This window comes from Psittacula echo (genome assembly GCF_963264785.1).
Source record: "Psittacula echo genome assembly, chromosome: 7".
Lineage (NCBI taxonomy): Eukaryota > Metazoa > Chordata > Aves > Psittaciformes > Psittacidae > Psittacula > Psittacula echo.
The window spans coordinates 48,348,982-48,361,476 of record NC_137740.1 but is presented as its reverse complement, the minus strand read 5'-3'; the positions used below and the strand labels follow the sequence as shown (position 1 = coordinate 48,361,476).

Below are 12,495 nucleotides of genomic sequence, written 5' to 3'. Positions count from 1 at the left end.
CATGACCTGTTAGCAAAGCAAATGCTAAACATTTAATGACATAAATATGAGTTCCTAGGTCCCTCTATGATTTCTCTGAACATTCTGTGTGGATGATTTTTTTTCCATCTTCTTTTTTTTTTTTTTTTCCCCTGAATAATCTCCTTTTTGCAGGGACAAAGATTCTGTCTATTTGTCTATGTGAAGTCTGTTTGGATGTGGGAAGATATCCTTGTTCAATGGAGGCCTTTTTCACTCACAGACCAGCACCTAGGTCTTCTGAATTTCTAATCCAAACAGAAATGGGAAGGCTTTTCATAATATAGTCCTTGTTTATTTTTTATTTCTGCTCTGGGTGGCTTTTGTCATGTATCTGCTTCCCTGAAGAGATTGCTTTTTAGCAGTTCCTACAGTTTTTCTTTGCTGTGAGGCTGTGGAATCTGCAGGGTCAATCAAGCCGGAAGTCCAATGCACTGTACAGACATCAGCAGTTAAAGAGCAGCAAGAGCTGCTGGATTGCCAGTGGAGTCCTTGCTTGCTGAAAGTGGTTTTATGAGCTGACAATTCACACAATTATATGATAATCCGTTTATATAGGGTCAGTGTAAAAGGAAAGAGTTATCTTCTATACTAACAATCATCTTTCTTGCAACACTGAGGTTACCTTAATGCTTTCTATAGTAGTGTAGATTGTGCTCAGACTTGTTTTGTATTCAGCTTTAGACATGAACATAAATTCTGGCTTAAAAATTTCATTAAAATTATGGGCAAAAGGTATTTGTGTAACCTTAGAAATTGACGATAATTTACAACATGATCACTTACGCTGTAGTTCGTGTTGGCATCAGAACACTCATAGACAGTCAAAGTTTACCAACATAATGTCATACAAAGCCAGGCATCATATTATGCGTTTTGAAGCTGTTGACAAATATATTTATCTGTCATCAGTAAATCACTGTCCCTCTTCCCAAATGTAACCTATATTGTACACTACAATAATACCACTGCTCAAAGACCCGAAACAACGACCATTCTTTCAGGAGGGATTGAGACTTTTCCTTAAAATATATTCACAAATAATATCTTAATACATGGTCAAGAGGAACATTTTAAAAGAACAACTGTAGTTTTTCTTCATTACAAGATAGATGCCACAGAAGTGAAACCCAATTGTTTGTTCACAGTCTGCACTGACCTGTGTCTTCATGGTTGCCTTTAAGGAAAGGGCTTAGACATTCACTTTGAGAAAGCATAGGAAGTTCTCAGGGAAAACAAAAACTTACTGTGGTTAAGTGAATGACACAATGAATAGGTGTGAGTTTTCCATAGAAAGACTAGGCTTTCCTAACAGAGGTGAGACAGTGACATTGTCACAAAAATTGCCTTTTAAAACTAGGCAGACAAGTTACAGCTTAAAGTAATTCAGAAGCATAAACTAGCAACATGATTGAAGTAATCTCAGTTAAATAAATGGATCCAACTGAACTAATACTTCATTTCTCCTGCAAAATCTTTCTAGAGGATCAGTGTGATGCTATCAGGGTTTATGTGGCTGATGTCAGAATTACTTGCTCTTTGTAGTCCTTGGAATAACGCAGCTTGAGAGGATGCTAGAAAGGTCCTTCATATCTATGGCTTTTAGGTCTATGCTGAGGTACATTGAAAGAATTAAATGATTCCAGTTTTAATGAGATTTGAGAGGTCAGATTGGTTTTTGAATGTAAACCAGACTACTTCAATGTTTGTTCAATGAATCAGCAAGTTGTCTTTTACAGCTTATGCATGAGAGAAAGAGCCCTGTTTGTGTTACAGTATGATGTTCAAATGTCAGGCTTGCTTGTATCTAATTACTAGGGTGACTGAAGGGAAAGAAATACATTTTTGTATGTATGCCCAGAAAAGAAAGATAAATTACAAATAAGTCTTATCACTGGAGATAAATTCAGGATACACTGGTAGTATTGTAGTATACCATAGAATAAGTTTCTCTCTAGATTATGTTGCACATCATAATTCAGCATAAAATCAACTCTACTATGTATGAATATTACAGTTCATAGTTTAAGGTCAAGCAAATAGCTGTACTTCATAATGTATCATCTATCACTTTGGAAGAACACAAGAATAAAACAACAACAAAAAAGTCAATTCAGCAATGTGGATATTTTTTTTCTGCATTATGTGTAGACAAATAAACATTTATTTTCTAGCAGCAAAATTATTCTTTTATTTCAGGCTTCTCTGAACAGGAATACTGAAAATGTTATTAGAGTTCTAAATATCAATAAAAGACTAAAACCTTAGGCAATCCTTTTCAGTTGAAACTTCTTTATACTTAGTTTTCACTAGCTTTTAGGGCTTCATTGATGGGAGAAGAAAACAAAATTGTAACTGTTCCATGGGAAAATAAAGAGAAGAGGAAAGATAGTGCATCATCAATTCTAACATAAACAAAACAGTTTAGTTTTGAGCAGATTAGTAGTAATATTTGTCACTGCCCAATTTCTTCTGTCTATTTTAAAATTTTAACATTTGTATGCCACAAGAAACCTTTCTAAATTTTCAGCCTTTCTATTTAATTTGCCATTGAATTGCTGCTGTTATTTTGAAGGCTGTGTTTGAGGTTATGGTAAAACTTTGATTCAAGAAATCGTGGATAAGAATCTCTTTCCATGTGTATGTAAATTATTCTCTGTGCTTCTTCAAAACAGGACTGTGTTGGCTCTTGAATATTCCTTATAATTGCTTTCCTCGCAGGACTGTCAATGTTAATCTGAAACAGAAAACAACATTACTCATATCACTGAATATATGCAAAAGAAAGGTAAGGAAGATTGAATTTAGAGGACTTTTATTAAATACCTTTTATTTATATCTTTTCATATACCCTTTAATTTCAAATCAGCACCTACCAAAACCCATTGATTGTAGCAGAGTGGATTTCTCCTACTGCCAGAAAATCCCATCTTATTAGTTGACCATTTTGCTCTTTTTTTTGTTGTTTGATGTAGTAAGAGGTATGTTAGTAGCGGGATGGGTAGCTTGCTCCCTTGGGGACAAGAAGCATGGGAGCTGTCTGAATTTCCCAGGTTGTCCCACATCCTTAATGGAAAAGCCAGCTTAAACCTGACTATTGTGATCAGTGGAGGTTGAGAGTAGTGGTAAAGTCATTGCTGGGCTCATGTGTAGAAAATGGGCCCTAGACTTCAAGCCTTAAGCAAGATCCAAATACATACTATTTTAGGGGGGAGGAAAAATTACACATATTTTTTTAAATGTCCTAATTTAAGCCTGTATGTTTGATTGATGAAGTTGTGGTTGACAATACTGACATTTATTTTTTGGAAATGCAAATGTCTTGCTGAGTTTCCTATAGCTGCACATGCTAAAAATAAAATAAAGCAGAAAATCACAAAAAAATGCATTTTCTTGCCAATTGGCACTTAAAACCAGCAGAGGGAACTTTCAAATTTCTTTAAGTTTTGTATTAGTGGGAATGGTTTAGTCATTTAAAACAGCAGTTGCTCTCAGCCAGCATCTGAGGATGCAGCTGAGTTGGTTCTGGCTTCTCTTCAGTGTCAACAGGGAAGTTGCATTTTTTGATTCTATAATAATTTTATTGTCATGCATAAACCAGCCTGACTTTTTGGTTATGTTCAGTCTGCCAGAGGCAGCAACAGTAAAAGCCAGATTGGGCTTATTTTTTGCAAGGAGAGTAATAAGCTGGGATAGTTAAAGGTCATAAAGCATGACTGATTGTCCAGTAGAGACTCGTTTGTACAGTCACTTGTCAGGAAAATAAAATCGCTCTCAAAAGTTTTGTATACGGATCTTGCTAAATCTTGTATTGTTGAACGCAGAAAATAATTCTGTCTTGGAACCTTTATTTTAGCCCATTTTACAAAGGGGACAGCATTGGGTGGAGTTTTTACTTTGTCCATTTATATTTACTCTTGCAAAGACCAGAGTTACATATACCTGTAACAATGGCATGATACAAAAGCTATTGGAGTGATATCAATGGCTGCTGGATCAGATGCTGAAAAGATTAGAACAGATCCAAGAACTTGGTTATTAATCTAGTTTGCCTTTTGCTTGTATCTTTGGATATAGTTGAAAGATGTACCTATTGTCAAGATGTGAAAGCAAGTATTAAAATTCTAGGTGCAAATGTTTTGGGAGGATGAATTGCTACAGTTTTCACTCTCAGTAATACAAGAGGTGTTTTCACTCCCTGGATACCAGAGGTGCTAGGCATTTGTAAGCAACTTTACACATCAGGCATTTCTATTTGAGGAGTTAAAGTGCGTATGTTGTTATGTCACCTCTTTGGGAGCTTGGGGTTGAATGTAACTTGTAAAAAGTTTCCTGGCCATGGAAATCCTTTTCCTCTGTGATGTGATCTTCTTATAAGCTTCGCAAGCAAGCCAGAATTCTATATTTTCATCACTGTGCTCTGTCTTCAAGTAGGTCTTGTAAATCACAGGCCCATCTGTAAATATTTCAGAAAACAAATTTATGTACCATTATATATGCATTACCTTTACAGTCCTTTGAAGGCAACAGGGATGTTTACAATGCAGTATATTTCTTGATTGTACACCTATAAATATTGCTGGGGAGGGACTATTCATCAGGGACTGTAGTGATAGGACAAGGGGTAACGGGTTCAAACTTAAACAGGGGAAGTTTAGATTGGATATAAGGAAGAAATTCTTTACTGTGAGGGTGGTGAGGCACTGGAATGGGTTGCCCAGGGAGGTTGTGAATGCTCCATCCCTGGCAGTGTTCAAGGCCAGGTTGGATGAGGCCTTGGGTGGCATGGTTTAGTGTGGGGTGTCCCTGCCCATGGCAGGGGGGTTGGAACTTGATGATCTTAAGGTCCTTTCCAACCCTAACTATTCTATGATTCTATGATTCTATGTTAAAGTGGGGAATTAAACACTCTAACTCACCCTGAAGCCCTACACCTCAACACTGCATTTTCCTGCACATGCAGAACTCCCTTTAGCTTCAATGGCATTTCACTATGCAGAGACAGAGCATAGAGAACTTTATGCTTCATGATCTCTGTGAACACTATCAAACATATCCAGATTGACAAGTATTTTTAAATTCCAGCTCCACTTTTGTACTGAAGGTACCTAAGTATTATCAAATAATCATGATTTGACTGAAAAAATAAAATATACTTTTCTTGGTGTAAGAACTTAGAGAAAAAACAATTAGCAAAAAAGGAAATAACTTTTATTGCTGCTGTAATAGAGTGAAGTAAAGTAGTTAAAAGAATACTGTCTTTAGCAAATAAGTGGTTCTGAACCTGAGGATGTTTTTGAGACACCTGACAATGGAGCTTGCCAGCAGCAATCAGCGAGATCTTGATGAAGATTAAATTCCTGAAGTGTCATTAGACTTGCTTTGTACAGAATTAGGTGGTAGAGTCATTAAAATGCCTCTAGCCAGAAGAACATTTATGAGGCTTCACTCAGTGCTAGCAGTTGAGCAAGAATGGTACTGCAGTACTTGCAGTACAAAGATGTATTTTGAGGGTAAAGCCTAAGATATACAAATACTTCACCCACCTTCCATTGAGAGCTGCAAATCTGTTGGCTTTAGAGTTTCTGGCTTTTCACTTGTGTACACTTTTGCACTTTCTGATGCTGTTAAGCATTTAGATGAATTCAAAATCAAGTAATAGCGCCATCTAAGTGCAGTGAATGACGTATTTAAGAAGGGCAGCATCCACGTACTGGTGGAAGCTATCAGCATTTTATTAGTGCAGCACTCTGGGTTTTCATGTTTCCAAACACTGCCTGTCATCTGGCAGAAAAGGTGATTGCTTGCATCCCTGCCTGCTTGTGCTGTAATTTTGTCTTTTAAGTGTTTTCTGTTGTTCACTTTTTCCCTGTGCTTTATCTGAAAACTGTAACATATTAAGTTGCTTACTGGTAAAGATTGTAATGTCAAGATCTTTTTCTTTATGGTTGTACATAGAATGTACAAAATCAGTTAATCTTCTTGCTTTTTGTAGTTTGTTTGCAGTTTGAAAATGATGCCAGTCCTTAGAATAATTTTTAGAGGCTTGTGCTGTAACTCTGTCCATGAGTTTCTCATCAGAGTTTTTGTAAAAAGTAGTTCAGTAGTAATGTTCCACGACAAGAAATTTATGAGAAATGTGGGAGAACTCTGAGCTGTGCATGAGGCAGGAGTGAGAAAGTTCAGATTTACTAATGCAGCTACAGTTCTTCCCATACCCAAGATGAGGGTCTGAGTTATCTTCCAAGGCATTACACTGTATAGATGTGCCATTAGGTATCATGTCTTTGCCATACACAGGATTTTCCAAGTCAACTTTTCTTTCATTTTCTTCTAATATATATTGCTATAGTGTTCTAAGTTGGAATATGGGAGGTAAACCTGCCCGTATTATATGTCTTTAAAAGAACTACATGTCCTTGCAGAAATGGCAAGTTTGGGAAAACATTTACAGCAAGCTACGTTTCTTTTCAGTTTGATGCATACTAAGCATGTCACACAAAGTTGGTTTTCATTAGTTACATATAAACCAGCATACATTATACTGCATGAGTTATTGATTTTGCTTCATGGAAACTTTTTTCAGTAATCCACCTGGGAAACAAACATGCAGTTACTTACATTTACTTGTTAACAGCTTTTCAAAAGACTGGGACCATTGCAGCACTTCCTCCAAAGACACTCTTTAGAAAAGGAGATTATTGTAGGATTAGCTGTGGTTCAATGCATAAAAAATTAGCTGAAATTGCATTATTGAAAATCTGTCTCTAGCTTAAATAAGGTCGGTATAAAACTTGTGTTTAAAAAGGTTTGTCTGAGCATCCTAGATCTTGTGCTTGCTATGCTGAATCAAATATTTTTTGCTGTAACAAATATAGTTCCCTCTCAAGGTACTCCCATGTAGTTCTTCCAGATATGGCATTTGCTTATTTAAATTGTGCTTAGGAGAAGCACAAGAAAAGTACTAGATTTCTAGATAGGAGCTTCTTTGGGACAGGAATCATTATATATACTTTATGAAATGTTTTGATGTTTGTATTTAGTAGTGAAGTCTTAAAAGGCTCAAGATCGTATTGTAATATTTACAGGCCCTTGACATCTAAGCTGACTGATCAGCTGAGACCTGAATATAAGCTCTAAACATAATGTAAATAATGCAAAGTTAGTACAATCTTAGTTGTAAGGGACTTCCATTTCTCTCCAGTTGTTTACAGTATAGTATGACACATTGTTACTAATCTAGACAGTTCTTGGTGGTGATTAAAATCAGATTTCTTTCTTTCATGTTTGCTATTCTTAAGCAATAATTTCATAAGCTTGTAGGAGCCTACTCCCTGATTCTGGGAAAGAGTATGGAAGTAGTGAGGTGAGAGACTAAACAATTTAAGGAAAAACAAATGTCTGAGGGCCAATAGCTCCATTTAAGTGCACGTAGCTCCATTTACACCAACTGATTTTTAAGTGTTGCAGTTATAGGACATCAATGCTGGTAACTTGGAAAAAATGCTTATGCTTATATTAGCAGAAGAAAACACAAGGGATATATTCCAGTGGGTGCTTTCCATTATGCGTCAGAAAAACCTAGGAGGATATCCCTCTTCATTGAGTATTTTGTTTTCATATGCGCTACAGCTTTGACAACAGCAGCTCAGTACCACAGAACGTTTTGTAAAATTTTAGTTAAAAGCAAAACTGGCTTTGGTTTGAGTGCTGCACGGTGCTTCATAGATTTCTGCTGCACACCAGCCAATTAGAAGCTTTGTAGCTTTTTAATTGGTGAACACTAATTTATTTTTAATTTGATAAAATTCTCTATTTCTCTGAAAGAGTACATGCTGGGACTCACTGATAGTTTTGTCAGGCTTTCCTGATTAATCTGACCTGGTCAGAAAAATATATTGTAAGAGAAATTTTACCACGATCAGCTTCTGGTATCCGTAAATCTCTAGTAGCTTTTGCCAGTAGAAGATACTGTTTTTTCCTTTTCATGGGCTATTGGCCTCTTCTCTATATAAAATCCTGAAGCACGTTGTTATGGGGAGTGAGAATCTTTATTTCTTTGAATGATTTTTGCCTTAACAGCTGCTTCTGAGTCATATTCACTGTTACTGATGCAAATGATTTTTCATTTCTGCCAGCAATAACACTTGTATATAGAATAAATGACAATCTTTTCTGTCTTACTAAGCATCATCAGTGGGGCCATTGTATTTCTATTTCCAATTATTTGTCTTTACCATTAATCTGTGAAGCAGAAAGAAAGCTGCCTGGTGGGGCAGCTGAAACAGAGGAAAACCTTTTTACTTTTTTACTTAATTTTTAAATTTGGGAAAATGCAAAGCAAATGTATATAACAAAGGCTGTTGTAGGATCTTGTGGGAGCTATCATTCATTTATTTACACTCTCCAGTGTGAGGGGCTCTCCTAGCTGCCTAGCTGCTGCTACATGGGAGAGAAGTCCTACTTCAGGAGGTACTTTTGGAAATGCTATGCTGTCTGGATTTCTGCCACTTAATGTCATGCAAATGGCAGTTTTGGGAGTCATCAAACACACTTTGGTATTGCTGTGGAGGACACAGCATGTTGAATGGAAGCATTTCGTCACCCTGATGTGACATGCTGACCAAAAGTTCCAGCTATGATTGGCCTTCACTGAGGTTGGTGGCAGCTAAGGACTTGCAGGAGGAACCTGGACATGTCTGTTATCCACCACATGTCTTCAAACTTTGCCAACAGTCTAAATTCTTCTAAAATATTGACCCAAAATACTTGTCTTACAAATTCTTCACAGGCTCAGATCTGGACTTAATCCAAGGATTAGTTTAAGCTTATACCTATTTAATATAAAAGAGGTTTCCACTGGGATGTACCTTTCTACCACTAGGGAAATGACACTTGGCACTTCCTGTGCTATAAAGGAATTGGATATATGAAGGTGATCAGCAGGGGTAGTTGTGAAGATGTTGCACTTTCTTGCATGATTTTAAGCTTGCAAAGTAAACCTCCACTCTGAATTTTGATATTTTTTTCTGTCCTACTCAGCTGCACATACTGCAGACCATAAACAGTTCATTGGTACTTACTTAGAACTGATCCCATTTTCTTCTGCTCTGAATACCTTGCAAAGCCAACAAGTACTTGGACTCATCCTCCTAAACATGAAAAATATGTGAGTTTTAAAGCTGCTGTGCTCAGTTCTGGCTGTCTTAAATTCCACTTATAATTTAGTCTCCATATAGCAGCGCAACCAGTTCTAGCAGTATAATACATCTAATCGTTATCTATGAGTCATAGCTGAAGCGTTAGACTAAAATATCTTTTTGTAATGTGCAAAACCTTAAAAATAATTATAAAAAAAATCAAGTAGTCCAATGTGTGTATCTCCCTCTTTGCTTCTCCAATTTTGAAAAGAGATTACAAGTTTGAACCTGATCCAAAGCAGAAAGAGGCATCTTTTCCCTGAAAGTTCAGGGTGACCTGAATTGGAGATCAGAATTCAATGTGAACTGGGCAATACTGAGTGAATGAAGTGTCTGAGATTAACATTGATATTTGTCCAGCAAATATCTCAAAGTCAATTAAAAAAATACTATAACACTTGCTTTTTTATAGAGATTATATCTATAAGAAAGAGCGTAATATTGGCAATGAGGCAGTCAAGAATATGTTTGTCTGAAAAACAAAATATAAAAAAAGACCATCTTGCAACCATGAATATGTTTATTTTTTCTCCTCTGGCTTTCAAGTGATGCCAAATTGTTTGCCAAGTTTACATAGAACAGTAAGTAAGTTTGTATAGACCTGCCTGAAATAATAACGATTGTTTTCATTTGTCTAAGCTCTGTTTCTTTCAGGTCTGCACATTCTGCTCCTAAAACCAATTTTTTCCTTCAAACTGAAACACAGAACAAGGCTGTATCTCCCAGAATTCTGAACCAGTGAAATCACAGCATTTATCTTTAGTCTTATTTTCCTTATTTTCCTGACATCTATATCCAATTTTGCATTTTGCCCTGCAGATTTTCTAAAGGGTATTGATAACTTCAGCTCTGCTGCTCATGATCCGTGCAGCCCTGTAGGACTGCCAGTGGCTGTTGCCTGTTTCCTGCTTTTGTGAAGATCTCTTATCTATGCTGCCTGCTTGCTTTCTGTATGACTTCTTCTACACTTTCCTTTTCATTCCATTAACATTTGCTGCTCAGCCTCTGCCTGAAAGCAATCTTTTAAAACTACATAATATTGCATATTTAAGATAACATACTAAAAATCTGGCATATGGTTATTGCTTATCACCTTATTTTAGACTGTTTTACCCAATGTCCTCCATTTTGGACGTTTTCTTGTTGAAATCACCAGTCTTCACTGAATAAAAAACATGAAGAACAGCCTTGTGGCATTTTTGAGAGCTGAAGAAGCTTATGTAAGTTGTCTGCTATACAGAAATGTTCCATGAATATAAGATTAAGCAATTTTAAGTCATCTAGTTCAGCTACTTCAAACAAAATTCAGTGTCAATCAGTAATTTTTTTCTCAAAGTGATTGCTACATGAAGTCATATTTGTACAAGGAAATGTTATTGTTCTTAGGAACCATTTTGAGTTGGAAGTTTTAAACAAATACTGTTCTCCAGGACTTGTTGAGTATACACATTTGCCAAATATATATGCAGGGCTTTGAGGTTTTCTTCTTTTTATATTAGAAATATTTCCGAATAGACTGAGAAACAATGCATGCTGATTTTTATCTTTTTCACTGCTGCTTTGGAATGTCTTCTTTCCTCTGAAGTATAGTCTGTGCTCCATTAGTCTAATGTTGCTTGCTTCTGCTGCAGTAGTCTTAGTCTTAAAAATAAGGCACGAATAGTATACAAAGCTACTACATGCCTTTGAGCAACTTATGTCAGTTTTGAACTGACTGATCTTCACAAGTGCAGCCTGTGACATTACCAGTACTATTGTCTCATCTTCTATTGTAGATGGCTGCCCATTTACATCTTTACTTAAGACAGATTTGCAATGTTCAGCGAACTAGATTTGGATCATGTTTTGGAGCTCTTTTCATCTGATAGATATAAATAACATGTACCTTTTTTGTTTGCTCATTATAAGTCTTTCTTGCCACAAGGCAGCAAGTACTTTTATGTGTATGAACTGCTTCCTGCAGGTATTGTAATCCAAAACTAAGTCACATGGTTACTGGTCTTTCACAGAAGAAATATAAGCCTGTCTGATAATAAATAAATCCTGTCTGTAAACAATATAAGCAATACTGATCTGGAAATGACTATTTAACTCTGATTATATTTCATATCAGAAAAATATCAGGAAAACTGCTTTGATAGATCCAAGAACTAGATCTCTTTGTTTTTCAAACTACAACACACATTTTGATTTTTTTCAACATCTTTATACTATGCCAGTGAATCTGCAAAATCCCTAATATCACAGTTTTTGGAAGGCAGTGTAGGTTTCAGCAGAGCCTTCAGAGAGAAACCTCTGTATGAAAATTCTAATTAATTGCCTTCTGTAATGTCGTTTAGCTTAGTTTGTACTAAGGGTATTACACAAAATATTCATTTATAAATAGGGATAAAGTTGTTTATACATCAGAAACATTTCTAAAATTAATGCCTTTGCTGTGGTTAGATAGCATGCCAAGAGAAAAAGTGGTGTCTCTCTGCCTATGCTATATATTTCTGTTAATATTTCAAAGTAAAAAGCAATATACTTACAGTAACTCTTCCTGGATAGTTTCCCCTGGTTAAAAAGTTTCATTTAGTAGTTGCATTTGTAGGAATAGTTTTCCAAATTCCTTGACCTGTCCTTTTTCTTTATTATTTTCTTTTTGTATAGAAGATCTTACTACCCTTTGGCTGTGTCTATACTGCTCATGTTAGTGCCTGACTCCTTTCTTACACATACCATGGGCAAATGGTGGCTGTGGTTTCTACCAAGAAAGTTTGGTTGGACTCTGATGCTCCACTGATAGAGGTTGTTTGCTCTGAAATTATCTTGACATCTCTACTGATCAGCCGTAATGAAAAAAAGCTGCGTTTTACTTCACTGAAATCTTGCGCGTATTGTCCAAGTTTTGCGACTTATACTTTCCATTCCTTTATTGAAGTTTTTTGTACAAAATCTAAAGTCCATGTTGAAATAAGATGGAAGGTAAAAGTACCTTTGCACTAAAACTAAATTTCATCCTCTTACAGGCAGCATTATGAAGAAGTTTGAATTGGCATTGAGGAGCCTTTATTTTCTGCTCTGACCCATTAGTGTGATGCTTTTATATGCTTCTAACTGGATGCTAGAGCAGAACTTTTTTTATACTTGTATGAGGTCCTCTGTAATTTTTCTCATAACTGTTGCCCAGGGTACGGCTTCATTTTAAGTTTTGAGACTCAAGTTACTTGTTTCACTTGTTCTTCTCTAGCCTAGAGTTTCAAAGCAGCCATGCAGTGCCATAGCATGAAGTTGT

At 36.2% G+C, this 12,495-nt stretch overlaps 1 protein-coding gene across 1 annotated transcript; it reads right to left on the bottom strand.

Moving 5' to 3' along the window:
- Positions 1-2,557: 2,557 nt before the first annotated feature.
- RGS13 (regulator of G protein signaling 13) lies at positions 2,558-11,841 on the bottom strand (the record flags this gene model as incomplete). The annotated part of the gene is made up of 5 exons (XM_080624029.1): positions 11,750-11,841; positions 9,102-9,170; positions 6,640-6,701; positions 4,308-4,474; positions 2,558-2,755 (listed from the first exon to the last, which is right to left on the bottom strand). Exons 2-5 carry the CDS (start codon positions 9,164-9,166, stop codon positions 2,558-2,560), a joined length of 492 nt encoding a protein of 163 aa, XP_080480155.1. The 5' UTR covers positions 9,167-9,170; positions 11,750-11,841.
- Positions 11,842-12,495: the final 654 nt, after the last annotated feature.